The 25,550-nt window shown below is 43.5% G+C and overlaps 1 protein-coding gene across 1 annotated transcript in view; it reads right to left on the reverse strand.

Annotated features, from left to right (window-relative positions):
* SEMA5A (semaphorin 5A) overlaps window positions 1-13,936 on the reverse strand; it is a 510,735-nt gene extending 496,799 nt beyond the window's left edge. Inside the window, exon 1 of the mRNA XM_019521077.1 lies at window positions 13,737-13,936. Within this exon, the coding sequence (XP_019376622.1) occupies window positions 13,737-13,869 (133 nt within the window). The 5' untranslated portion in view covers window positions 13,870-13,936. The remainder of the gene's footprint in view (window positions 1-13,736) is intronic.
* Window positions 13,937-25,550: the final 11,614 nt, after the last annotated feature.

The following is a 25,550-nucleotide window of genomic DNA, read 5'->3' on the forward strand; positions in this document are numbered from 1 at the left end:
GGGCTCAGACAGTAAAGAAGTTCTACCTTATGTCCAGCCTGAAAGGGCCTTGCAGAAGTTTGTGACCTTTTGATCTTGTCATCTCCTGGGGCGCTCTGGTGAACAGATGTTCCCCCAATCCTAGTGAGCACTCCTGATAAACTTGTAGGTGGCCACCAGATCACCCCTGAGCCTGCGCTTTTCCAGGCTGAAGAGTCCCTTGGCTCTCAGCCTCTCTTCATAAGGTTTGTTTTCCTGACCTCTGATCATGCGCATGGCTCTTCTCTGTACTCTCTCAAGCTTCTCCACATCCTTTTTTAATTGTGGGGCCCAAAACTGGACTCAGTACTCCAGCTGTGGCCTCACCAAGGCCAAGTACAACAGGAGAATGACGTCCTGGGATTTGCTTGAGAAGCATCTATGGATGCAAGCCAGCGTTTTGCTTGCTTTACTAGCAGCAGCATCACATTGAAGGCTTGTGTTCATCTTGTGGTCAATCATGACTCCCAAGTCTCTTTTATTTGTAGTGCTAGCCAGCGTAGCACTGCTGAGCCTATAAGCATGCAGCAGGTTTTTCTTCCCAAGGTGGAGAACCTTGCATTTTTTGGTGTTAAACACCATCAGGTTCTCATCCACCCATTTCCTGAGCCTGGGCTCAGCTATGATGCTAACCAGCAACTTCAGTACCCTGGGGTGTAAACAGTCAGGACTGGCTGACTTGAAGGTGTTCAGCCTCTCAATGTGTTCCTTCACGAGATCACCATTGATGGATGGTAAGGAATCTCCCTCACCTGGGCCTCCCTGTCCCGTAATTGGAAGGGGCGTCCCATAGGACTGGTGAAAGACTGACACAGAGTACCCAGCTGGGTCTGTTATGTTACAGGTTTAAACCAGTTTCTGATCACTTAAACTGGTTTATGTGTAATGTTTGTCCCTAACCCTTATGATTGCCATCATGTTTGTTGCTATCCTGTTTCTTCAAAACATTCCAGTCTGGGAGCTGTCACCCATGGCACACTTGTATTAAAAATAACTGTGCCCTTTTTAGAAAACTTTAAAAAAAAAAAAAAAAAAATTGTCTACTTTAAAATCCATGTTGCCTATTTTGTTTAGACAGCCAAGATATCTATGTAGCAGTGGTCTTTCACTCCTTTCATGTCTTCCAAGTAGAATTGCCAGACTTCCTGTTCTGAGAATAGGGTCTGATGTGCTTCTACATTCTGGCACCACATGCATGCAGGTGCCTGTGATGTGCATTGCTTCTCTTCAGTTAGCTCAAAAAAAAAAAAGGAGAGATTCTAGGGTTGTTTCAGCCCTCATTCTGGAACGCAGAGAGTTTTATGGGGAAGATGGGAGGTGATTATTGTCATCAACTAGACACATGGATTTTTCAGGGATTTCAACAATTGGCCGTGTTAGCCTTTATCTTGTTTCTTTATTCAGGAGTACTGCAAAGGTGCTATATGACTCAAGGGATAACCAATAGGAAATAATCCTTCACTCTTCAAATTATTTGTAAAAAATAATCTGAAGCTAATAATGAGGAACACAAAGCTGCTGCAACCAAACAAGACTTAATTTGTGTACCATGCAAAAAAAAACTGGTGATCTAAGTCTATATAAAAACAAAACTATAATTAGGTCAAGAATGAAGTTACTTCTTGTCCAAAGAGATGGTCCCTCTAGGTAAGAGGCTAGAAACACTGGCAAGGCAGCATAAGGAAGTTTATCCTGCTGCTGTCTTTTTTTTTTTGGTTATACCAAGGATTACAGTAGTTGACTCTCCCAGTCAGAACTTTTCCCTATTGATGAATGCATCTTTATTTAAAGAAAAAAACCCAAAAGAAAAAGCATATCCCTTGACCACACTGTGGAAGTCAACAGAAGGTTTTTAAAGTATATTTTTAGATGCTAAACCAAAGAGGAAAAGAGAAGACACGGTCTAATAGTTTAATAGTTTGCTAGGTATAATAGCAGTTTGTGCAAAAAGGGAGGCTGGGGGACAGAGAAACCTATTATATCCTACATTCCGTGTTATCTTATTCAGCCCTGAAAAGTAATTTCCTCCAGTGTACACATTGTGTGATCTGTGTAGAAACCACACAAAAAAATGGAAAGAGTAATTGTACTGAACCTATATTTCTAAGACAAACATCAAATTAGGGAATACTGCAGTGGTTTAGACGAGGAGGTATAAGGAGAGACATTTCTTTGGGTTACTAAACCACAGCTAAAACATATGTGCTATTTTTATTCTCTGGAACCCTCAAAGACACAAACAGTTTGCTTTTGTTTTTTTCCGTGGGTTAAGTTTTCATCATAATTGCATTTGTTTACTTAGCACATGACCTTTCACAGCACAGCGTGTGTTTTAAAACATTAACCATAGATTTTAAAACTGTATCAGCTGCCTCTCACTGAAGCAGCACTTATTCTCCCTAAAAATTTGACACCTACGTAGGATCCTAAGGTGAAACAGTGAGAATGAAATATACCCCACTACGGAAGATCTCTGCAAGATCTCACACACCATTTAAGCTCAAGTCAACACCAACACCAAGGGTGAAAAATCACATCGACTCTGGAAGAGGGGGTTAGGTCCCTATTTTCCAGCAGCAGGTTACTTTCTTTCCAATGAACTGTTGATTCCAGAGTCAAAGCCCTAATCTACACTTAGGCTGTGTCTAGACCATTAAATTCCCATGTCTGAGAGCAGTGCCCTTAAATATGCTATGCTGTTCCACATGTGCTACACCCCCAGCCAGAAGCAACATAACTATCTCTGATGGTGCTAGGGGCCGGCCCAGTAGCATTCTTCAGTAACAAAGCCAATCAGTCCACCATTGGCATCAAGTGGACATGTCTATATTGTGCTGCTCCCCTCACCAGCACCAATGAGTTTAAGGGCACCATTAATAAACACAGTAAATTTATGATCCAAATGTCTGGGAAGCAGGTTTGATTTCTGAACTTTGATTATTAGGCTTAGGGACTGAAACAAAATATTCAACGTCCTCTGAAGAGGCAGCTCCACTTAATAATTGGTCATCAAAGTTGATGTATACTGTGATACCCTGCCTCCTGTGAGAGGGAGTCAGTAAAGATTCTTGGGGCAAATCGAGACAAAAATCCTGCATGGTTAATGGTCTTGAAAGGTACTTAGCTGTGTTAGTTGGAAGTCAGGCAGAAGGCAAGGTAGATTTGCACCTTACAGACTAGCTATGTCAGATACATAGCATAAGCTTTCATGAATCCAGGCTCAATTCCAGTAGACTGCATCTTGATCAAATACCTGTTCAATACTACATAAAGGACTCATTGTTCTGAAGGAACCTGGGCCTAGATGGTAAGAAAATACAGGTTTCCCTCGATTTATGCTGTACGTGCGTTCCCGGAGAATGGTGCATAAAGCAAATTCACTTAAAGTGAACCCATTTTACAGCGTAACAAATAGGAACAGGTTTCCATGGCGGGGAGGGAGGGGTGCTGCTCCCGGGGCTGCACAAGGCAGCAAAGCAGAGGGAACAGAGCAGCACTCACCCCAACCCCAGCTGCAGCAGCCCCGGGTGTGGCCAGCGTCAGCTGCCTGCAGCTACTGGGCTGCACCGTGCTCCGCCTGTCCCCACTCACCTCTGGCTCCTGGCCTGTGCAGCTTCTCCCGAGACAACTGCAGCTGGGGTTGGCGTGAGTGCTGTGCCCTGTGCTGCCCGGGGCTCCGCTTGTCTGCACTCACCCCAGCCCATGCTGGAGCAGCACCAGGAGCAGCTGACACCAGCTGCCTGCACCATGGCATAGCGTAGGCCAGGAGCTGGGGTGAGCTCAGGCACAGGGGGACCAGCGGAGCATGGTGCAGCTCAGCAGCTGCAGCCACTGGGGCCAGCCACTCCCAGGGCCACTGCAGCCAGGGCTGGGGTGAGTGGGGCCATGGCACTTTCGCCTCTCCCCACACACCTGCTGATCACATAAGAGTGAATTTACCTCGCATATAACGAATTCTAGGTCTAAATATGCTCATCACATAAGAGCGAATTCACATATAAAGAACCCACATAAAAAAAAAAGAAAAAAAAAAAATCAAGGGAAACCTGTAGAACAAATAATTGTAGAAAAGATAATCACAAACATGACTAATGAATCTCTTGACCATATGGCCTACTATGTCTGGATACAGACGTCCTGCATGATGATGTTGGCTGCAAAGGAGTGTTTACACTTACAAATTCTCTGTAGCCTTCTAGGAGGCTCTCCAACATGGGGGTCCGGCTGTTGCAATGAGCTGGCAAAACTCACAGATAGAAAGCTGTTCATTCTGTTTGTGATATAAGGATTCTTTTTTAAGCTTATACCTATATGAGTGGCTAGACACCCAGTGATTGAAGCATGGCCCTGGAGTCTGAGGGTCAGTTTTACAGTTGAAGAGCTCTGTAGCCCCAAAAGAAGAAACCCAAGCCTTGGAGCCTGCTACATTAAAACTGTCAATGCCATGGATCTGGAAGCAGTATGAACTTCAATCCAGGGCTACTTGCAAGGCCATTCTGGACTCCAGCTGGCTTTCTGAAAGCTATGCTAGAATGGTTTCCTTCCATTACAGAGGAAAGGCAACTACAAGTCTGCCAACTGCTCACAGACCTTAAAGTCATAATCTGCTGAGACTGCCTGCAAGCCTCTTCCCAAACAGATACAGCTTCTTAACCTTCTGTCCTTAAAATGTCTTGCTTTCTTTTTCATAGTTGCAAATACAAGGGAAAAGTCAGGTGGGAGTACAGCTAACTCACTACATTTAGAAGACTCTCTGGAGCACTTGGCCACTTGTTTAGCTGTCAGGGGGCAAGATATCAGATGTCATCCTACTGCTAGGGGTGCACCAATAAAGATGTTTTGGCTGATATCAATGGCCGATTATTAACCAGCCATATTGGCCGATACTGATCCAATAGCCAATATGCAGCCTGGCAACATAGAAGGCAGCATCCAGCCAGTAAATCTGTGGGGGGAAGGGGTGTGAGGCAAAGATGGGGGGGCAGATTGAGGACCCCATGGTGACAGAGGGAGTGGGGGGAGGGGCAGGGGCTGCCCAGCCAGGGCAGTGAATCTGACCCTGCTGGGAGTGGGGTGGAGCCATGGGCAGATCATCCGGGGTGACATGAGGAGCTGGGAAGGGGAGGCAGCTTCCCACCACTGTGCGCACTCCCAGGAGAGACATGGGGGCCATATGCCCCCTGGATTTGTGCTTGGGCTGAAGGCGGACTGCCCACTGTGAGCTCGGGGCTGGGGCTGCACTCAGGGTGGGCAGGGGTGGGGTGGGTGGCGGCAGCGCTGGGAGAAGTGGTTACGGGATGGGCTATAGCCAATCCAAAATTCCCCATAGCCACCCCGTAGCCTCCCCCTCCCAGCACCACCACCAATGCCTGCCCCATCCCCGCCTGCTCCAAGAGCAGCCCCAGCCCAGACCCACTGCCAGGAAGAGGCCAGTGCAGCCTCCAGCCCTGAGCCCACAGCACAAATCCAGGGGGCACATGCCTCCCATGGGGATAAAGCAGCAGTGAGAAGCCACCACCCACCTCACACTGCACAAATGAGCCACTTGCGGCTCCATCTCACACCCTGCCCTGGGATTTCATTCACCACCCTGGCTGGGCAGCACCTGCCTCTGCCCCACTCCCTCCCTCATCATGGAAGCCTAGATCTGCCCCACCCTCCCACACAAAACACCCCTTCCCATCCTCACGCCCCTCCTCCCCCACAGATTTACCAGCTGGACGCTGCTCTCCAAGCTGCCCGACTACATTCTTGGTCATGCACACACTGTGGCTGTATGCATGCGCACATCATTTTTAGGTGATATTAATCAGCTACACCAGCCAAAAAAAGCCAATTGCCAATAATATTCATTTTCCTTGTATCGGTGCCAATCTGATACACAGACCAATATATCAGTGCGCAACCCCTAAAAGGTCCATAATAGCCACATTAGCCAGTCCTAAAATGGCTGTGTTTTATGATGCAACATAAAAGGGAGGTGAGGAGACCACAATAAAAAAGGGGTCAAGCCACAGCCCTAAGGCTTCCTGACATCCTGCTGCTTCTCCCCTGTTCAGCAAAGAAAAAAAATATATATCTAAAAGAATAAATGGCTAGAAATGGGTAGACACAATAAAAGGTTTCCTTGATGTGTGAAGCCCATCATCATGAACAACAGCAAAGCAATCTGTATCCAGCTAGGTGACCGTCAGGAACTAAAGAAGCAGAGAGTACACACTGCCCTTTGTCCCCTCAGAGTGGGGATACTAGAAGTGGCAGGGTTGCAGTAATCTCTATAGGTATTGCTAAGGCAAAAAACGTTCCAACTGAGGTTCAGCAGCAGAGACACTTGCACACAGATGCATACATACAGTATGAGTGTACATGTGGACAATTAATTGAAGGAGACGATCTATTTCAAGCAGCCTGGTTTTGCAGAGGGATGTGCTGGTTTGATGTGGTGTCTGTTAGGCGCTGGCAGCACTAATGAGATTTAAAAAGCTGTAGGATCAAACTCTAATTCTGACCACTGATCTGCAGTATATATAACTAAGTAGTACTGAACATATGGTCAATGAGCCACCTACTGCACAATCCTCCACCCAGAGGAGACTGTTCTGAGTTGTCCAAAGCTTCAGATGGCTGTTAGCTTCCTAATATTTATGCCCTATTCCTATATATGAAGAATTCAAAGGTTTTCTTATATTTGTATAGTTTCTTTTCTCCAGATATGCCTGTTGGTTTTTAAATATCCTTTTTTTGCCTGTGGTCTGCTCCTCACAGGGGTTTTAGTTTCCATGGTGAGCTTCATTAAACAGATCTATTTGGCAACAGAATGTATTATTAAGTAGACTTGTTTTCTTTTAAGAAATAATCAAGTTAGACACAGTAAGCCCTTAAACACCTGCAAAACGTAGCACTTCCAGAACTATATCTGTGCATAAGTTCTCCATGCACATAAAAGAGTAACCCTTCTGTCACCTGTCTCCACATATTCATGGCCTGGCTCTCCTCCCATATTTACACCCTCCTATCTCACTCCAGGATCTTCACTTACTGTACTTTTGATCTTCACTGGAGGGGATGATGCATCCACAGCAGACATGTATAATAATATCTTAAAGACTGTAAATTAGTCAGACAAATGCACTTGGCCACCTAAATAAAGGCCTTGATTTTCAAAATGTTTGATGATCCTTGCAGCGAGTAAGTGGTAGGGAAGTTTTCCAGCACCCCAAAGCAGGGGGACCCACAACTCATTTCTAACCCTGGAAGAGTCAAAGGTAAGCCATGACATTTTCAGATATAGAAACAGTTCTTTTACATGTTTGTGTAATTCCTGGCGAGGTGAAATACTAGGCAGGGTTCAAATAAAGCAGAAAAGATGCATGGTATATTAATTAGCCACATACTTCAGCGATTTATCTTGCGACTATCCCTGCCACATATGTAGATATTTATAAAGACATATATTTTAAGATGATTCTCTGAATACACTTTTTTGTCTTCCCAGCTTCTCCTAGAAGCTCTTGCCTTTCTCTTTAACTGCCGTAACTAAAAAGTGAGGGGAGTTTCCTCTACTGGAGTTGGGGAACTTATGCTATTAGCACTTGGAAGATATGCCACAGTCCTCCAGATAAAAATATTCAGCTGAGAAAATTATCATAAAAAAAGATGCACCTTTTTAGAACCTGCAATGCAACAGGATCATCTAAAATATGCTCCATGCTGAAACCAATAGAGTTTCACATGGGCAGTGGATAAGAAAGTTTGAGCTCTGCTAGGAGCCAAGCTCCCTTCCCATATGTCACCATGACAACTCCAGGGGACATTTTTAGTTTTTTTGCATCTGTTCAGCCTTACGCTACAGTGGATTCTCACTCCATTAATTTTATTTAATAGCAGTTTATAGTCCATCTACTATGCTTCCTATCATCCTTTCAGAGGAAGACATGGTCAAATAAACTCTCTGCTACTTCAGCGTATCAAAAGCAACCCAAATAATCTTCTTCAGTTTATAAATGACTAAACAAAGAGTCAGTTGATGAACAAATATATACATGTCTGTAAACTTAGGGCTGCAGTCTGCAAATGTTAATGTTGCTTTTAGGGTCTGCTAAGTGCCCTCAGCCCTTGCTGGTGCCTGGCAACTGCAGGTTAGAACCTTAGCAGCAGAGTCAATAATATTATAAGATGAGTTCTTACAAAGAAGCAAATTTAGAGGTCACCCCGAAGTCCTCCAGTAGCACTAATAATGTCACTAGAAGTTACCGAATGAAGTGCTGGCAGCTGCTTTCTTACGCATTAGTAAAACCAACCATTCCTGCTGCAACAATACAGATAACAGAAGTCAGAATTAGGTCTTGTCTTTTGATACCCAGATGGGATAGCAACTGGCTAGTCCAGCCTCATAGCTTTCAAGACATCCCCTCCCCCAAAGGCCTACTCACACTCCTATTCATTCTTGGGTCCTTCATAGAGTCATTCTCCTTGGAGGGAACTTCACTGGGCTACCATGTAAGAACCATTGCCCTTTCCCACATGAAGCACAGCATTCAGGAGTAGAAAACACTCCTCCTCTCATTTAACACACCAGCTCCAATTAATAGTTGCATTAGTAAGGGGCCCCAGGCATTACTAGCAGCCACAGATTGCAAGGCTAGGGACAGACATTACACAAACTGGGTTAAGTGATCAGAAACTGGTTTAAACCTGTACCAGAACAGCTGTTCAGTGTACATAAACTAGATTGAAAATGGCTGAAACCAGTTTGAGATGAACCTGGTTGAATGTAGTATCAGACTTCACTGATTTGATCAAACCGTTTTATGCAATGTCTGTCCCAGACTCCTGGCTGGTTTAAAATGAATCAGACAACCCCCAGCATGCTCTCTGGGCTGGGCAGGGCTCCCTGCTCCACAGCAGGGCTGGCCCCTCCCTTCTGCTCTCTGGCTGCAGCTCACAGCAGGGTCTGCTGGCTTCCCTATGCCCCCCTCCCCCTGCCCCCTCACCACTCGCTGCTTAAGCAGGGATCCCTTTCTCCTCTCTTCCACAGCACGAACCGTAGCCAGCGTGTGGTATGCCAGGTAATGCTGTGTAAGGCTCTGGCAGAGACTGCAGACACAGCAGGATCTGCCTGGCTGCCCTACCCACCTCTTGCTGCTCTATTAAGAAATCCCCCCTCCCTCTCTCCCATCTCCCACAGCATGGACCCCAGGCATGTGGTATGCTAGCTAATGCCAAGAGTTACATGTGTTTGTGTGTGTGTCCAATTTCACTGGGGCAGGCAGACAAAACAGTGACTGCTTAGGGCTTGGAGCTAATCAACAGGTCAGCCAGTAAGCTGTTTAAGAAGTTTGAAATAATGGAGAGAGGCCATTGTTTTGCTAATTGGGTAATAAAGACTGTCACCAGCCCCCAGTTACCTTGCTCCCCTGTTAGTTTGCTACAGACAGTATGACAAAGCAGGGAAGGAAATTGAAAAGCTCTGCATCATCAACAGATGCATGCACTGCATAGCTCCCTTTGCCTCACAGTGCTAGCAGTGGGCTGGCAACACTCACGCCCCTTGAGCAGCCAGATAAGAAAAGCCTGGGACCATGCAGGCAGATCCCCCTAATGAGAGTCCTGCCTGGGCCTGGCTACACCCCTCTCAGTTCAGCTTTGTGCAAGGGAAGAGAGGGCTTCTCTAGCGTTCCCCAGCTTCTAGCTTGAGCCACTGCAGGCACATGCCTGAATTTCCTCAGTCCAGAGAAAATGTTTGTCCGGTTTCAAACCAGTTCAGCCTAGCCAGGTTAGACTAACTTGCAAAGATTGAATCAATTCAGGCTCAAGATTCTTGAATGTCTGTCCCTGGCCCAATAGTCTAGGGGCCAGATTCTATTCCTCTTACTAGGCATCTATGCATCAGCCCAGCATGAATCTATTCAACTCTGTTCAAGTCTATGGAAATCCAGTAAAGCATCTGTTTTTGCAACATGCTAGGTCCATCTACACATGCACTTTACTGTGGAATTGGCTAATTAGCTCTGCAGTAAAGCCTCACCATCTATATGTGAACGGGTGTTAGGGCGCAGTAAATTAACTAACTCCTACGCCCTTATGGTGGGGTAATTAACTGCAGTCAAACACTTGTGTGGATGGTGATCACTAGGTGCAAATTGTGCCTGGTTTGCTCAGCCAACAGGGGGCCAGGCCCCCAGCTTCTGCCAGCCCCTCTGCCACCCAACACTGCCACCCAGAGCCCAGGGCTGACTCGCAGTGCCCCCTGCTCTGCCCTGGCTCTAATTGATGCAGTGCTGGGCACATATGTAAACGGTGCACCAGAAGGAGTTAACTTCAGTGTGAACTGCTCCAGAGTTCATTGGATCACCTTAATAGCATGTATAGATGCACCCACTGTCATCCACCCCTTACAAAATGAGTCACAAAAAAAAAAGTAAAGAGAAGGAGAACCATCTTACCTTTTTAATTAAATTTTTTTAGGAACCCAAGCAAGATGGAGCAAAATTGCACTTAAGTGTCTCAGTCCATTTACATGCCAAATAAATAGAATAGTGGAATAAGATGTGGCCCTGTTTCCCTAGCATGTACTGGGCATAAGCTCCCAGTGGGGTTCTAAAAGATCATAGTATTTATTACACAACACTTCAAACAGTCAGAACATTTTGACTAAATGAAATTTTGCCAAGATATGCCATTTCATCAAACCCAAAGCACTGTGTGAAGACATTTCAGTTTCAACAGAATCTTTGTTGGGAAGCAAAAAGAAGACCTGAATCTTAGACTATCAATCTGAAAGCAGATGTTAGAGTGAGTTCCGTCTCCTGAAGGCATCTGAAAAGTTTTGCTATGTTCCATACAGAACAAACACAGATTTTGAATCCTTTCAAGTTGATATTGCAAGGCACTATATTTTGCCAGATCAATAGAGACAGTAGCACTGGAAGAAAAGGTTCCTGGCTCTCCTCAGAACCCTTTAACATTAGAGGAGAGCACTGTTCGACAAGTATCAACCATCCACAGAATCCACGGAGAGAAGTGGCCGCTGAGAGAGGGAAGGCTAACCCTATATGCTATTAAGGCAAATAGACAATCTCAGTGACAAGTGGCACTACCTAGTCCAGTTACCATATAGGTGGATTCTGATATTCCCCATCAGGACCCCTGATGCTCAAAATGCATGTCTCCTGGGCTTGTGACCAGAAGTCTAGCTGCAGTGCCAACAAGCAACAGAATGAGTTCTGGACCCAGCCTAGCCTGGGTCCTCCTATGGGGTTCCCCCTGGTTGACCATGTGACCCAGGGGAACCAATGCAAGGCATAAGCCTTTGTGGGGCAGGCTATAAAACCCACTCACTTGCCTAGGGCTTTGTCTTGGCAACAGTATTAGTGGCCTGGTTATTTAGGACACTCTTACCTTGTTCCTGCCTTGCTCCAGCCTTGCTTTAGCCTTGCTCTTGCCTCACCCCTGCCTTGGGCTCCAGTACCTTGCTCCCACCTATCCCACTGTCTGCTTTAGATTCCCTAGCTCCTGAACTCTTGTTTGGCCTCGAACATGGACCCTTCTCAACCCACAATGGGATATCTTAGACTCGAAGTGATACCAAATACAATGACCCTCCACTACAGCTTCTGGACTTCTAGTATTGTAAACACTCAGCTCCTGAACTCTGACCCCTCCCCACAAATCCAGATGCCTATGACACTCCCATGGAGCACTGCCTTACTTATCTGATAGCACCACTGAACAAAATTATAATTAGATATTGAAATAATACCTCAAAAGCAATTCTTTTACACTACTCTTAAATATATGCATTGCACAGATGTTAAAAATAATGTGCAACAATTTGGGAAAAATCATCATTTATTTATGAAAATAGATCATTGATATGCTATATGTCAGTGAGTATACTCATGAGCCCCAGACCTATTCTACACAAGATGTGAGTGGGTCCAGACCACTGCTTCCTGATCTTGGTGTTTAGCTCATGCTTAGCATGTCCCAAGTTCAATTCCCCACCAGCTCCAGCCAAGAGGGTAGTTATCACAATTATACATCAATAAATCCTGAAATAGAACCACTCCTCATTCAACAGACCAAGATTCACTGCTCCAAGCTTTCCAATAATCTGGCTAAAACATATACAGTTTTTTTTCCCCAAACAGAATTATAGATCCCAATTTAGTGAAGCAAAAGTAGACCTAAATAGGCCTTTTACTAAATAAATAGAAAAGTTTCTAGGCTAGTTGAGAATAATGTAATGAATATGAAGTACAATACTTTTTAGGAACCTGTTCCCAATATCCTCTTATGTACAAACCATTTGGGACTCTCTTTAAATTACTAACCTAGTGGTCAAACTTTGAATCAATAGACAATACAAAATAGAATAGTATTATTAGCATAACTAGAAAATAAACATTTTAAATTAAATTCAGGTGGTCATGAGAATCAATAAACTAATTGTAAAACCGGTTGTCCTAGAAGGCTGCAATTTTTTTTTTTTTTTTTTTTTTTTTTTTTTTTTTTTTTTTTTTAATATCAGCACAGACATTTTATTCGGCATTACAAAAAAGGCAGCAGTGATGGTGCGTCTAGTGCACAAGGGATTTTAGCAGCAATTACCCAAGAGGTATGGGAGTTGAGAGAGTAAGTAGTCAAGGAAACAACTTTGCAAGCAAGTCAAAGGCTCAAGCCATTAGATTATATTGAACACTAAGAACTGTGCTGAATGGGACTCTGTAGTGGTAAATATTATTTCTGTGTTGAAAGGACAGTGAAGCCAGAGTCTACTGCACAGCAGGAAGGAAAGGCAAAACAGACCTGGTTAATATATATTCTGATTTATCCAGCTGTCACTCTCACCGTCCAAATGATTTCAGTGATAGCCAAACAGTGAAGTTCTGTACAGCACGTGTTGTGTCCACTAATTACACATGTAAACAAAAGACCTAATCCTGAGATCAGATGCTCTGAGTATCCTCTGGTTGACACCCCAGGACACAGTTATGAGCAAAGTTTGTAAACTCATTGCTATTAGCCTGCTCTGAAACACAGTTCACTTACTTTCTGCTCCCTGCTTGTCTCTCTAATTTAAAGTCATGTCTTTTCAGTTCTTCCAACCAGGTTGGCAGAAACACCTGTTCCACTACATGACAGATTTCAAAAACCGTGCTTGAAAGAAACCAAAATGACTGCAGCACAGTGTTTACCTGCTGCTGAGAACTGTCATACCCTTTTCGCAGTTAAGGGATTGTGGCATCACTCAGCTGCTGAGAAGCAATGAAAAGCTTTTTAGTATTATTTTTTCTTTTTAAGAAAATTTTTAAGTAATTTCAGAGCATATGAAAAGGAAGGACCAACCACACCAGCTAGGGAGTGTAGGATAGCAAAAGTAGACAACATCTGTGCCAGGACTGCCAAGGTGCTCTGCCAAAGCACTTTAATCCTGACCTTTGATATCTCTGCTGTTCCAGGCCTGGGACTCTCCTAGAGCCAAAATCGCTAGTCACGCAGTCAGTCAAGCTGTGCAGAGATTCCTGCAATCTGGACAACTGTCTGTAGGCAACCAAGTGAACGAAATTCATTTTTACTTGCTGCCAATGTACAGTATAAAACAGAAGTTTCCCAAGGTGAAGGAACTGAGCGCTATTTTGTCCTTTTTTCAGAGTGGGGTGAGGTAGGGGGAAATGTTTGGAAGAGGAGAGGAAATGCTCCTGGTTTCTCCTTACCTTTATAAGTGATAACTGGGTGTTCAGTACGCTGGCACAGGGAATCTTCTGTTGCTGTCAACTCCAGGATCTCCAAGACTCCCAGGCCTGCAACCAGTAGTGCAATGAGTCCATTCCTCTTCATGGTGGCCATACTGTGCTTTGCGCTGCTCACTTTTCTTTTAACTAGCAACTCTTCTCGTGTTCATGTGGGGGAAGCTCTTGAGGAATGAGAAGAAAGGAACTTGATTACACAGAAGACCACTAGTTGAAGACAAAGCAACTGGTTAGTTTTTTTTTTACTGAAAAATAAAATTTAGAATTCTTAAAATAGAATTCCGCTCCTCAAAAATGAATTATGGCAATGACTGGTACATTTACATCATAAAATCATCACCTACTTTTCCATAAATTAGGGAAATAACCAAGAAATACTGAAAGGAGAATTAACAGTCTCCCACTAGTATGCAGAAATTTCTTTCATTTTATTTTCCTTAATTTATATTTTTCTAACTTTGTTGCATATGTGGGTGGGAGTAGGTTTATATATGTAACGCTTTCTTTTAGAAGCAACTTGCAAAACAACAGCCTTTTCCTAAGTTAGGATATGCTATTTTTGTGAAATCAGCAGTAAAGACCACAAACCAGACTGTCTTTTAAAGGAAACCATACAGCCTAGTCAAACGGCTTTCATGATATGCTCTAAACCAGTGGTTTTCAAACTTCAGAAAGTCACAGAGCCATTTCATATCACTTCTTCTGCAGCAGAACCCCTACTCTCTGTTCTGCAGGCCAAGAGGCCAGGCAAATCAGCACGGCAGTGGCAGAGCACCGGCTCCCAGCCTGCTCCACTATTACCCCAATCACTTTGTGGAACCCTGGTGACCTGCCGGACAATCCCAGGGTTCTGCAGGACACCGTTTGAACACCACTGCTCTAAGCCAATCCTTGCTAGGGCTATTTCTCCATAAGGCTGGATCCTACACCACCAAAGTTAATAGTTTTGACTTTGACTTCAAAACAAAGTAGGAGCAGGCCTACAGTTTTTTTCTGACCGTCTGTGTGGGAGTAATACTTGCTTTACTTCAGCACCAAGTCAAACTACAGTGTTCCCTTAAGATCTGGAGAGATTCTGCAGGCTCTCCCAGGGGGCTAGGGCCCACTGGGTGAAAGACCTGAACCTCTTCATTTCCCCCCCAGTCAACCAAATTCCATGGCAGCAAGCTCTTGAAGGAATCATCCTCCCATGAGTTTAGCATGCAGGTCAGTGCCCCACAAATCTCAGGGGAGGGGGTAGCATTATAAATGTCACTGAGGGATTAGAGAAGGAGCAGAAGTTAATGTTAAGGAGGTCAAAATTTACACAAAGGTATCCTGATAGAGCTGAGGAGACAAATGATTCCATGTTACAGCCATAACTACCACCACCTTGCTCCCATACTACCCCAAAGCCTTGAGGAGGTAGGCATACCACAGAATTGCCTCTTCCCCACCCTTACATAGGCACTGACACTTTTTCTCCTTTGCTCAATAAAGTAAAAACCATCTGACCCCAAATTAATATATCAGAGAAAAGAGATCTTTCCTTCCTGTTGCTCACTCTCAAGCCCTAGGCAAGCAAGATCTGTCTAGTCTCTGTGCTCATTTAATCCCTGGCTGCTCTGCAGAGCATCCTGACAAGGTTGCCTGTTGTAATTGTACCCTAATATTTCAAGAACACCCTTCTAATAAAATCTGGACAGAGATCACCAAAACAGTAATGACTTCCACTTAGTACCAACCTGAGGTAGATGCAAGCTGGTGACAGACCCCATATTCTGGTAGTAATTAATTTATTGAAATGGCCAATAACAAGTGCTTGCATTTTATAGGTGGCAGGACACTCAATGTGCTCAGTGTATTCAAGATCAAGTCCATTTCTAATTAGATCTACCATAAGTAAATGTCCAAAGCCTTAGCTATCTAATGCAGCGGTTCAAAACATGTGCGCCTTGGACAATTTAACTAAGTCAATCAGGAAAATTATAATTAACAGTGGCAATTCCGGATATGAACATACATACATTTGGAGCTATTTCAAATGAGGAGTGCGTGACAGTTGCTCCAAACTGTGTGGCAGCTGTTTTGTTCTAAAAGTTGTGCGCGAACATATTGGGAATGATATATATGTAGCAAAACAGCTCCACTTTAAATCTACTGCCAGGGTTAAAATTTAGGAGTGTGCAAAACAGGCCTTATTCTATTCGGATTTGGATTCATCCTGAAATCGGGGACAGTGATTCAATTCGCTCATTCGGATCAGTGTCCCCAATATGATTCAGCCAAATCTGAAGATTTGATGCTGATTTGGAAAAACCAGCAATTCAGTCATAGACTCAGCTTTAAAAGTTTTTTCTACATACATTGAGGTAGCAGGCGCAGCTTGTGATCGCTGCAATGCTGAGATGGATTGAGTGTCCTACAGGAGTGTGGTGGGGGGGCCCTCCACATGCTTAGAGGTGAACCGGGAAGCGGACTGGAAGTACTTTCTGTCCACTTCCGAGTCCACCAGGGAACATGCTGGGGGGCTCCCCTGCACTCCCTGGCTTGGGTATCGGCCATGAGGAGACCCCGAGTGCCCCCCCAGACTCAGGAGGCACCAGCTGCGGAGCTGGAGGGGCATGGGAGCCCTCTGTATGCTTCCTGGCAAACCTGGAAGTGGACCAGAAATGCTTCTGGTCCACTTCAGTGTCTGCTGCTGAGTGCACTGAGGAGCCCCCCATGCTGCTGTGGGACGCTCCATGTACCCCAGCATCACAGCATTCACAAGCCCCTGCTACCTAGAGGTATGTACAAAAACATTTAAAGATGTGTCTATGTCTGAATCTCCAAATCTTTCCAATTCAATTAGGAGGGTTCCAATTCAATTCAGAAGATTAAAGGGTCCTCTGATTCAATTCAAATTCAGAGATTCAGCCACTGAATCGGGCCGAATCTCCACTGAATCGAATCAGGGACCGAAGCTTCTGCACAGCCCTATTAAAGTCAGAGTAGTTTTGCTACATTTGTATCATTCCCATCTTGCCCACATACAACTCCTAAAATATAAGACAGGCTGAGAACTTTTGGAAACAACTCCAAAAGTATGCGTCCATATGCATTAAGAACTGACATGTCGCATCTGATTCCACTGGCCTGTATGAACAGTTAAACAAAGATGCATTGGAAACTTTTCTATTTGTACTATATAAATAATATTAATTTAAAAAAAAATGAATATGGGTATATTATCCCCTTGACATGCACACACACCAAACTGCCATCAGCATTCATAAAGGTTACTGGGGGCAGTGGAAATCTATTGTGAAGGAAGCTAATTGCTCTGTTTGGTACTTGGTTTATTTACCTATGTGACTGGTGGACAAAGGGTATTAGGTATAATGAAGAAAAGTCTGGCTTATGATTTTGAACAAAATTAAAGAATAAGATCTGACTTTAAATACATGTTCTGCTCTTCTTAAAAAAAATCAATTAAGGAGGGGAAATGTTAATTAAAAAGATACAGCATGGGCAAGAATGTTTCTTGAACACTGTAGGAGGCATAATTTCTCAAAAAGCAAGCAAGCATTCTCAACAGAACTGACTTCATTAAGGTCTGTCTTTCACATGTATTAGACATCATATTATTATGCAACACTGATATTAACATTTATCAGCACTTCACTGCAAGCTTGCCCTAGTGAGCCTACATGCGTAAATTTGATTCTTTTAAAAACGAAGCATTTTTGTTCGTAATACAAATGTTTCTCATCATATAACTACATTATATTATAACAGTATATTTGGACTATAATTCATCAGTAATGCTTTATAAAAGGAAAGATAATATAATTTAAACAATCTAAAAACAAACAAATGGTCTTTTAAAGATGTTTTTAAATTCAGAGATACAAATAGCATTCCTTTCAAACTGTGCACTTAGGTTAAATGTTTGAACAAAGCCAATGCAAAACAAAGGTTAACTGATTACAAACATATAATTTAAAAGAAATGAAATTTACTAAAAGCCTAATGCTCTGCTTCAACTCCGGTTGATTCCAGTGTAAGTTGAGAGTGCTTAATTCCTTCTCAGGAATCCCTGAGTATGTCACAGCACCACAGCTTAATGGTGATCTTCTCAAAGACACAAATCACAAAGCCAATCAGTATTGCTGCTGTCACTGGAAGACATGTTGAATCTGGGATGTAACAGAGGAAAGTGAAGGGAGCTGCAAAGTCAAAGGACAGAAGGGCTGGGAGGGGTGTCATGAAATCATCTAGTCTAGCCCCTTGTTCAAGGAAGGATGATCCCCAATTAAACCATCCTAGCCAAGGGTCTGTCAGGGATGGAGATTCCACAGTTTCTCTAGGTAGCCTTTTCCAATGTTTGATTACTCTCAGTAAGACAGTTCTTCTTGATCTCCTACTTAAATTTCCTCTACTGCAGTTTGAGGCCATTGCTCCTAGTCCTGTCTCTGATGGCTACAAGGAAAAGCCCATCTCCATCCTCTGTATAGATCACTTTCCAGGTATTTGAAGACTGTTATCAAATCTCTTCTCAGTCTTCTCTTCTCTAGACAAAATAACCCTAGTTCTTTCAGACTTTTCTCATAAGTCATGCATCCCAGGCCTCTAATAATTTTTCACTGCTTTCTGCTGGACTCTCTCCAATCTGCCCACATCCTGGACACAGTACTTCAAATAAGGCCTCACCAGAGCTGAACAAAGCAGAAGAATCAAATTCCCTCAATTTGCAAATGCTAATACAACCCAGTAGGCTGTTGACCTTTTTGACCAGAAGAACACACTGTTGGCTCATATTCAGTTTATGATGTACTGTAACCCCCATGTTCTTCTATGCAGTACTGCAACCCAGCCAAACGTTCCCCAGTCTATATTTGTGTATGCACATATTCCATCCCAAGTGCGGGACTTTGCACTTGTTATATCTCATCTGAATGATTGAGGACCATTTCTCCAGTCTATCTAGGTCATTCTGAATCCTAGCCCTACTCTCCAGAGTATCTGCAACTCCACCCATCCATGAATTTGCTAAGCATGATTCAATTCCATCATCCATATCAGCAATGGAGATGTTAAACAATAATGTACTTAGGCTGGATCCCTGGGAATCCCACTTGATTCCCTCCTTCCAACTAGAAATCAAGCCATTGATGGTTGCTCATTGAAGATGATCAGTTATGTATTCACCTTACAGTCCCCACCATGTAGTCTGTATTTTCATAGCTTGTTAATGAGAATGATATAAGAGACAATGTCAAAAGCCTTGCTAAAGTCAATGTATATCACATCTACTCCACTGCTCTCCCCTCATCCAAAGAGTACATCACCATATCTTAAGAGGAAATAGGGTTGGTCAGACATGACTTGCTCTTGGTAAAGCCATTCTGGCTGTGCCTGATCATCTTGCTCTCCACTAGGTGCTTCACAATACATTCCTTGAGAACCTGTTCCACAACCTTTCCAAGTATTGAGGTCAGACCGATATATTTGCATTTTTTCAATCATCTAGAACCTCTCAGCCTCCATGAGTTCTCAAAGAAGATAGTCAATGGCTCTGAAATTACCTCACCCAATTCCGTCAGTACCCTGGGGTGCATCCTGTCCAGCCCTGCTGACTTAAAAGCATCTAGCTTTTTTAAGTAATCCCTAACATGTTCTTCCACTACGCTGGGCTCTTTGCCTCCTTTCCTATCTTTGCTACCAACAATGCTCATCATCTGGTAGCTGCCCCTGTGCACTACTGTGTACTAGGGCTTCCAATTCTTCCTATTTTTTTCCTGTGCTTCTTGAATTAGGATACAAACACTTCAGGTACCTAGCTTATTGCCCTATCTTCTCCCTGGCCACATCTACACATGTAATTAATGCAAAGCAATAAATACCGGTGCCTATTGCACTGGAGTTTATTACTCCCAGGCATACCGCTTGAATGCAAGTCTGGGACCAAAGCATGTTGAGCTAGGTCAGAGCAGTCCCAGCTGGCAGGGGGCCCCAGGAGTAAGCCTATCAGCCAGGGGCTGCTGCTGCCTAGCTCAACATGTTGCAAAGGGGTAACCCCAGCACTGAAGCACCCTCGTGTCCCAGCCAGCCACATCAGTATCTACACATGCATTGCTGTAAATGTAAATACTAACCTGCTGCAAAGTTTTTCAAGCATTAACCTGCTGTGAAGTTTATTAGTTTACTACAGCCTAATAAGGCCATGTGTATATATGCCAAGGTGTTTACTGTGGAGCTAATTAGCCAGTTCTGCAGTAAGCATCTTGTGTAGATGCACCCTCTGAGAACATTATTAAAGTTTCCATTATTGAGTTTTTATCCTGGTCCCCTGGCTCTTTACTTACCCTGGGCTTTTTTCTCCAGCCCTCAGTGAATGTAGTTCAAAACCCTCCTCACTATGTTATCAAGCTTGTATGCAAGCTCATCTCTCTTTTTCAGGTGGACCCCATCATTTCCCAGTAGTCTATCTTCATGGAACACCACCGTATGGTCAAAGAAGCCAAAGTCTTTTTGGTGACACCATCTATGCAGCCATATATTGATCTCCAGGATGTGTCTGCTCTTAGCTGGGTCTACCCTTGACTGTAACGTTCAATGAGAACACCACCTGGGATCCTGTCCCCTTCACCCTTGCACCCAGAACCAGATAGTCCCTTTTGATTTGCTCAAAGTTGCCCCTGGCACTATCATTAGTGCCCATATAGATAAGTAGCATGGGCCTCATATGTATGCTGACCTTAAGGAAATTTCAGACATTCAGGACATCATCGGGGACATCCAAGACACTCTTCCTCCCCTCCCCCCATCATCCCACTGGTCACGCACACACACTCTCACAAGTTGGCAAGGGTGGGGAAGCATGCTGGGCAGGCAACAGTGCCCACCTGCAAGGCATGCCAAAGCACCAGGACTGTCCCAGCTAAACTGGGACATATAGCCACCCTGCCCATATGTCTCGGCATCCTTTCCATGATGTCTCAGATGTGGGCTCCTGGCAAGCAGCAGACCTCCTGAGCCAATAGGTGATCAGGCCACCAAATGGACGTCTACATGCCCCACAGGAGGGAGTCACCAACTACCACTAACCTGAATAAGAGAAGGCTGAGAAGTGACTTGATAGCCACCTATAAGTACATCAGGTGTGAGCATCAAGGTGTAGGGAAGCAACTCTTCAGGTAGGCACCTCAAAGGAGGATGAGGACCAACAGGCATAAGCTAATAGAAGGTAAATTCAGGCTGGACATAAGAAAAAGCTTTTTCTCTGTAAGGGTCACCAGAAACTGGAACACACTCCCAGCAGACGTGGTGAAGTCACCCTCCTTAGAGGTGTTCAAGATGAGACTGGACAAGCATCTTGTTTAGCTCACCTGAGCCCAATATTTTTCTGCCCATGCATGGGACCAGACTTGATGATCTTGCAGGTCCCTTCTAATCCTATGACTCTATCCATCACTTCCTCTTGGCAGCAGTGGTCTCAGTTCTTCCCCCCTTCCCCAAGACAGCATGGCTTAGCCTCTCCTATCACTGCAGTGGGCTCCTTCTCATCGAATGCCAGGAGTTCACATCTGTTCTCCAGCTGGATAGCTGTGGATTCAAAAGAGAAGTGCTAGCTGTTGCCAGAGATAACATGCTGCCAGCTTATGCCTTCCAGAGTACCCATGCCTTTGGTGTCTTCCAATGCCCTCTCTAGGTGTCCCTCTTTCATAATGGTGGAAGTCTCTGTATCAAGTTGATGAAGGCCTCATGCTCATGGCTGCTTCTGAGCTTATCCACCTCTCATCACCTGGCTGTCCCTGCCACGGATATGCCAGCTGCAGTCCCTGCAAAGCCAGACCAAAACCCAAGTGGAAGCCTTGGTTGTCAATGACTATGCCTGAACAGATACAGGCAGAGAAAAAGCTGGCTGTAGCAGGGACTTTGGCATTTCAATGTTTTCCAGCTGTCTTGTTGATTTTCCTGCTAGCTCCTTTTTCGCCTTCTGCCACTACTTCCTGAAAAAGTCCCTCTTCTTCCTCTACCTGCTTCTATTCAGCAAGCTCACAATGAAAGAAGGATAAGAAAGAAAGAGTCTCGACAAACTCCCCAGTGAACTCCTTCCTCGATCGCCCACTCAGACTTCCCCGTTTGGTGGCCTTTTCACTGGTCCTGTGTCTCTGGCTTCTGTGTCACTGATAAGTGTCTTACACCAAGCCTCAGGCCAAAGAGACATGTCATGGTCAAGTTAACTCTTCAATAACAGCTTGATATAAAAACACAGATAGTCTATCACTGCACTGCTGAATACCACCATATTATAAAGAGAACATATGTATAGATTTTCTAGCCATAGATTTTCTTCATATAAGAGCTATGACAAGTTATATTTTAGAGCTATATAAAATGACCTTTTGTACAAAAAGAGAAATAAAGAAAGAATATGTTTAAACTATTTTATATATTTCAGTATTGGTTCAACTCCAGTGACCTTGTTTTATTTTTATGTTCAGAGGGATTTGTTATTGTGCTTTTTTCCTCAGTCATTTGTTTAGGTTCAGTTTGCCAAGGGGAACTGTAAAAATAAATGAGATCTATTAGATAAAACCATTATTTGCACAAAAACAATATTCATTTTATCTCTTGGAAGCTTTTAGGAAGAAAGGATGGCTTATTCAAGCTACTTTTATTTTAGTTGAGCCAACAAAGACAGCTATTGCTAAGGAAAAAAAGTTAAAATGTAAACAGCTGAGCATTCAAGGTAGAATAGCAGTATTGGCAGGTCCTAAAGGATTCCTCTTGAGATGATTCCCTCAGGGCACCAAAGCCATATAGTCAAAATGAAATAATCAAGTTATAAATGATTCCAGCTCACTTAAAACTAACATCGATTGAATTTTAATTCACCTCTGAATTATAAAATATATTGGGTTTTTTGTTTTGTTTTTTACTAAAACACAGTTACTCTAACACATAGCTGCTGCTTGCATTGCCACAATCTATCAGTAAAAACAGCCATGCATGCATAGCATAAGGGACAAACTAATTAGCACTGGTGTATAGCAGTGTTGGACACCTCTACACTACTCCTAGTTTAAATAGGCAACCCATGAGGAGATGCAGGATGTCCTTTAGGGCATGGCATCTGGGCACAATGATTGTTAATATCTACACCAGTTTATAAAGGCTGATAGCCCAAACTTCTGGCTGAATTTGCAATAGGTTTTTGATCTACCCATTTCTTTTGAAACTTCCCTACATGTCATATACTGTTAGTACAGACACTCTAGTGCTAAGTCTCTTCACAAACACAACATGCATCTGATGTTGTTGCAAGAAAAGCAAATGCAAATGTGAGTTGCATTAACAAAAACACTGCATGCAAGACATAAGAGGGGATAGTACCTGTTGCTAGTTAGGCCTCCACTGGAGTACTGTGTCCAGCTTTACATTGTACATTATAAGAAGGGTATAGAAAAATTGGAAAGGTTTGAGAGATGAGCAATAAAGATGATAAAGTGGATAGAAAGCAGGTTGCATGTGGAAAGGCTGAAGAAATTAACTATGTTTAGTTTGGCAGAAAGATGATTCAAGGGGAACGTGATAGCAGTTTTCAAATATTTGAAATACTGCCATAAAGAAGAGGGAAAAATGTTGTCCTTAGCCACAAGAACAGAACACAAGACAGTGGTTTTAAACTACAGCACAGCAGATTTAGATCAAACCGCAGGGAAAAAAAAACTTCCTACCTGTAAGAACAGTAGGACAATGGAAAAAGTTGCCAAATAAAATTATAGAATATCCTTCAACTGAGGTTTTCAAGAAGAGACTGGGCAGGCATCTATCAGTTTGGGATGGTTTAAAAAGAAACAAATCCTGTCCAGGGAGCTGTTTTAGATGACCCTTGAGGTCCTTCCCAATTCTATGATTTACCACTGAGAAGGAAAATTGGCTAGTTTGCCAGGCACTTCCCGTCGCATCTAGCTGCCTGGTAGTTGCTTTGATAACTCCTTGTTATATATACTATTTATAGCTTTAATTTTCAAAAACAGAACTATAGGCTGTTTGGGGTGTGTAGCCCATAAGCTAAAAAACAGGTCACAAAATAAACAGAGGATTGTCCACAAAAATATTCATCTCAATCCAGACCTTCCTCAGCTGCCTTGCAGAATAAAGAAAAATGGGCTTTGTAATGTAACAGGAAGATTTATGAGCCTCAGATCTGGTAATCAAGGAGGCAAGCTTGTTCCAGAACTAAAGATCTCCAACAGTGTTGTGCTGCCTTTAAGTTGAGTAGTGTCTACAGGATGACTGGTGCCATCTCTGCTCAAGACCAACTCATTAGGAAACTACACTGTCTACCCATAAAACCAAGATGTATGCAGCATCTCATTAAGATAATTACAGTGCACTTGGACATAATGTCTTGTATTTTAACAATCCCCTAACTTTCACGCACATGTGGCATGACAGGAAGCACGACTGTGTGGATCACGCATTACATCCAATTACACCTTCACCTGCACATGTAGAAGGGGCCTATTTCTCATTAATATGTACATTTCAGTAGGAAAAGGACAATCATGACTATCTAAAACCTGAATTTTAAAGCAAGGAACTACTGCCAAATGGCTAACAAAAGGAAAAGGGAAGTTAGCTTAAGCATTTGCAGCAGGATTGTTCATATTGACAACTGCTAAATTTATATGCAGAATAAAAAAGTTAGCATTATCCATGATAGTACTTTTGAACATTCTTTCTTAAAAATGACTATACTAAGGGACAGATTTTATTCTACCTATTAGGCATCGAAGTGGATTTAGGTGCCTAAGCGTGATTCTACTGCACCCTTGTCAAGTCTGAAAAACAGTTAATGCAACAACTGGGAAGGTCCTCCTCCTTTTTGCTGACTTTTTGTAACTCAAATCTTAAGTATCTGATGTTGGCGTGTTAAAAAGTAATTTTTTTTTTTTAAACAGACTGGAATAAAATCACTTTTAGGCACTAAATCCACATATATGCCAAAAAGTGGCATACAATCCAACCCTAAATTCATATTTTTATCTTTCTAGGAGGAAAGCTGGTAAGTCTCTTGCACTTCCACTAATAGTCTTCTCCTCCAGTCTCCAGATTTGGAATCACAAAGAAACTTCCCCCATCTTTCCCTGGTCAAGTTGGCAAGATCTTGTTGGGTTTTTGCTTTTTCCTGGAGCGTGAGGCATGTTTCTCTTTCCAGGACCATCTGAGCATATTTTAACTTCTCTGCTGCTACAGGGATAGAGTATTGGCACCATCCCCATGTTTTACTTGTAACATTCCTTAGAGTGTTCCTGGTTTCATATCATAAGAACCTTCGTGGCTACAGTGCAAGAGAGGAGCTAAAGTGGAGTCCCTGTTCTCCCAACATTGGGGGAGTCCTTGTTCCCCCGAGCACTACCAGGAGTGACTAGAAACAATGGTCACAAGCTGGCAGAGGGTAAATTCAGATTAGACATCAGGAGTCACTACTTCACGGTCAGGGCAGCTAGGATCTGGAACCAACTTGCAAGCAAAGTGGTGCTGGCTCCTACCCTGGGGGTCTTTAAGACAAGCTTGACAATCACCTTGCTGGGGTCCTTTGACCCCAGTACTCTTTCCTCCCATGGCAGGGGGTCAGACTTGATGATCTGCTCAAGTCCCTTCCGACCCTACCAACTATGAAACTATGGATGATAAATTGTTGCCTGTGAATGCAACCAAAGACCTTGCCAGTTGATGTTCCATATTTTGGCACCTCATTAAAGATGGGGTGATTTTCAGAAGAGCTGATCAACCACAAGT

The sequence above is a fragment of the Gavialis gangeticus genome, unplaced genomic scaffold, assembly GCF_001723915.1.
Source record: "Gavialis gangeticus isolate Ggan-Ray unplaced genomic scaffold, GavGan_comp1, whole genome shotgun sequence".
NCBI classification, from domain to species: Eukaryota; Metazoa; Chordata; order Crocodylia; family Gavialidae; genus Gavialis; species Gavialis gangeticus.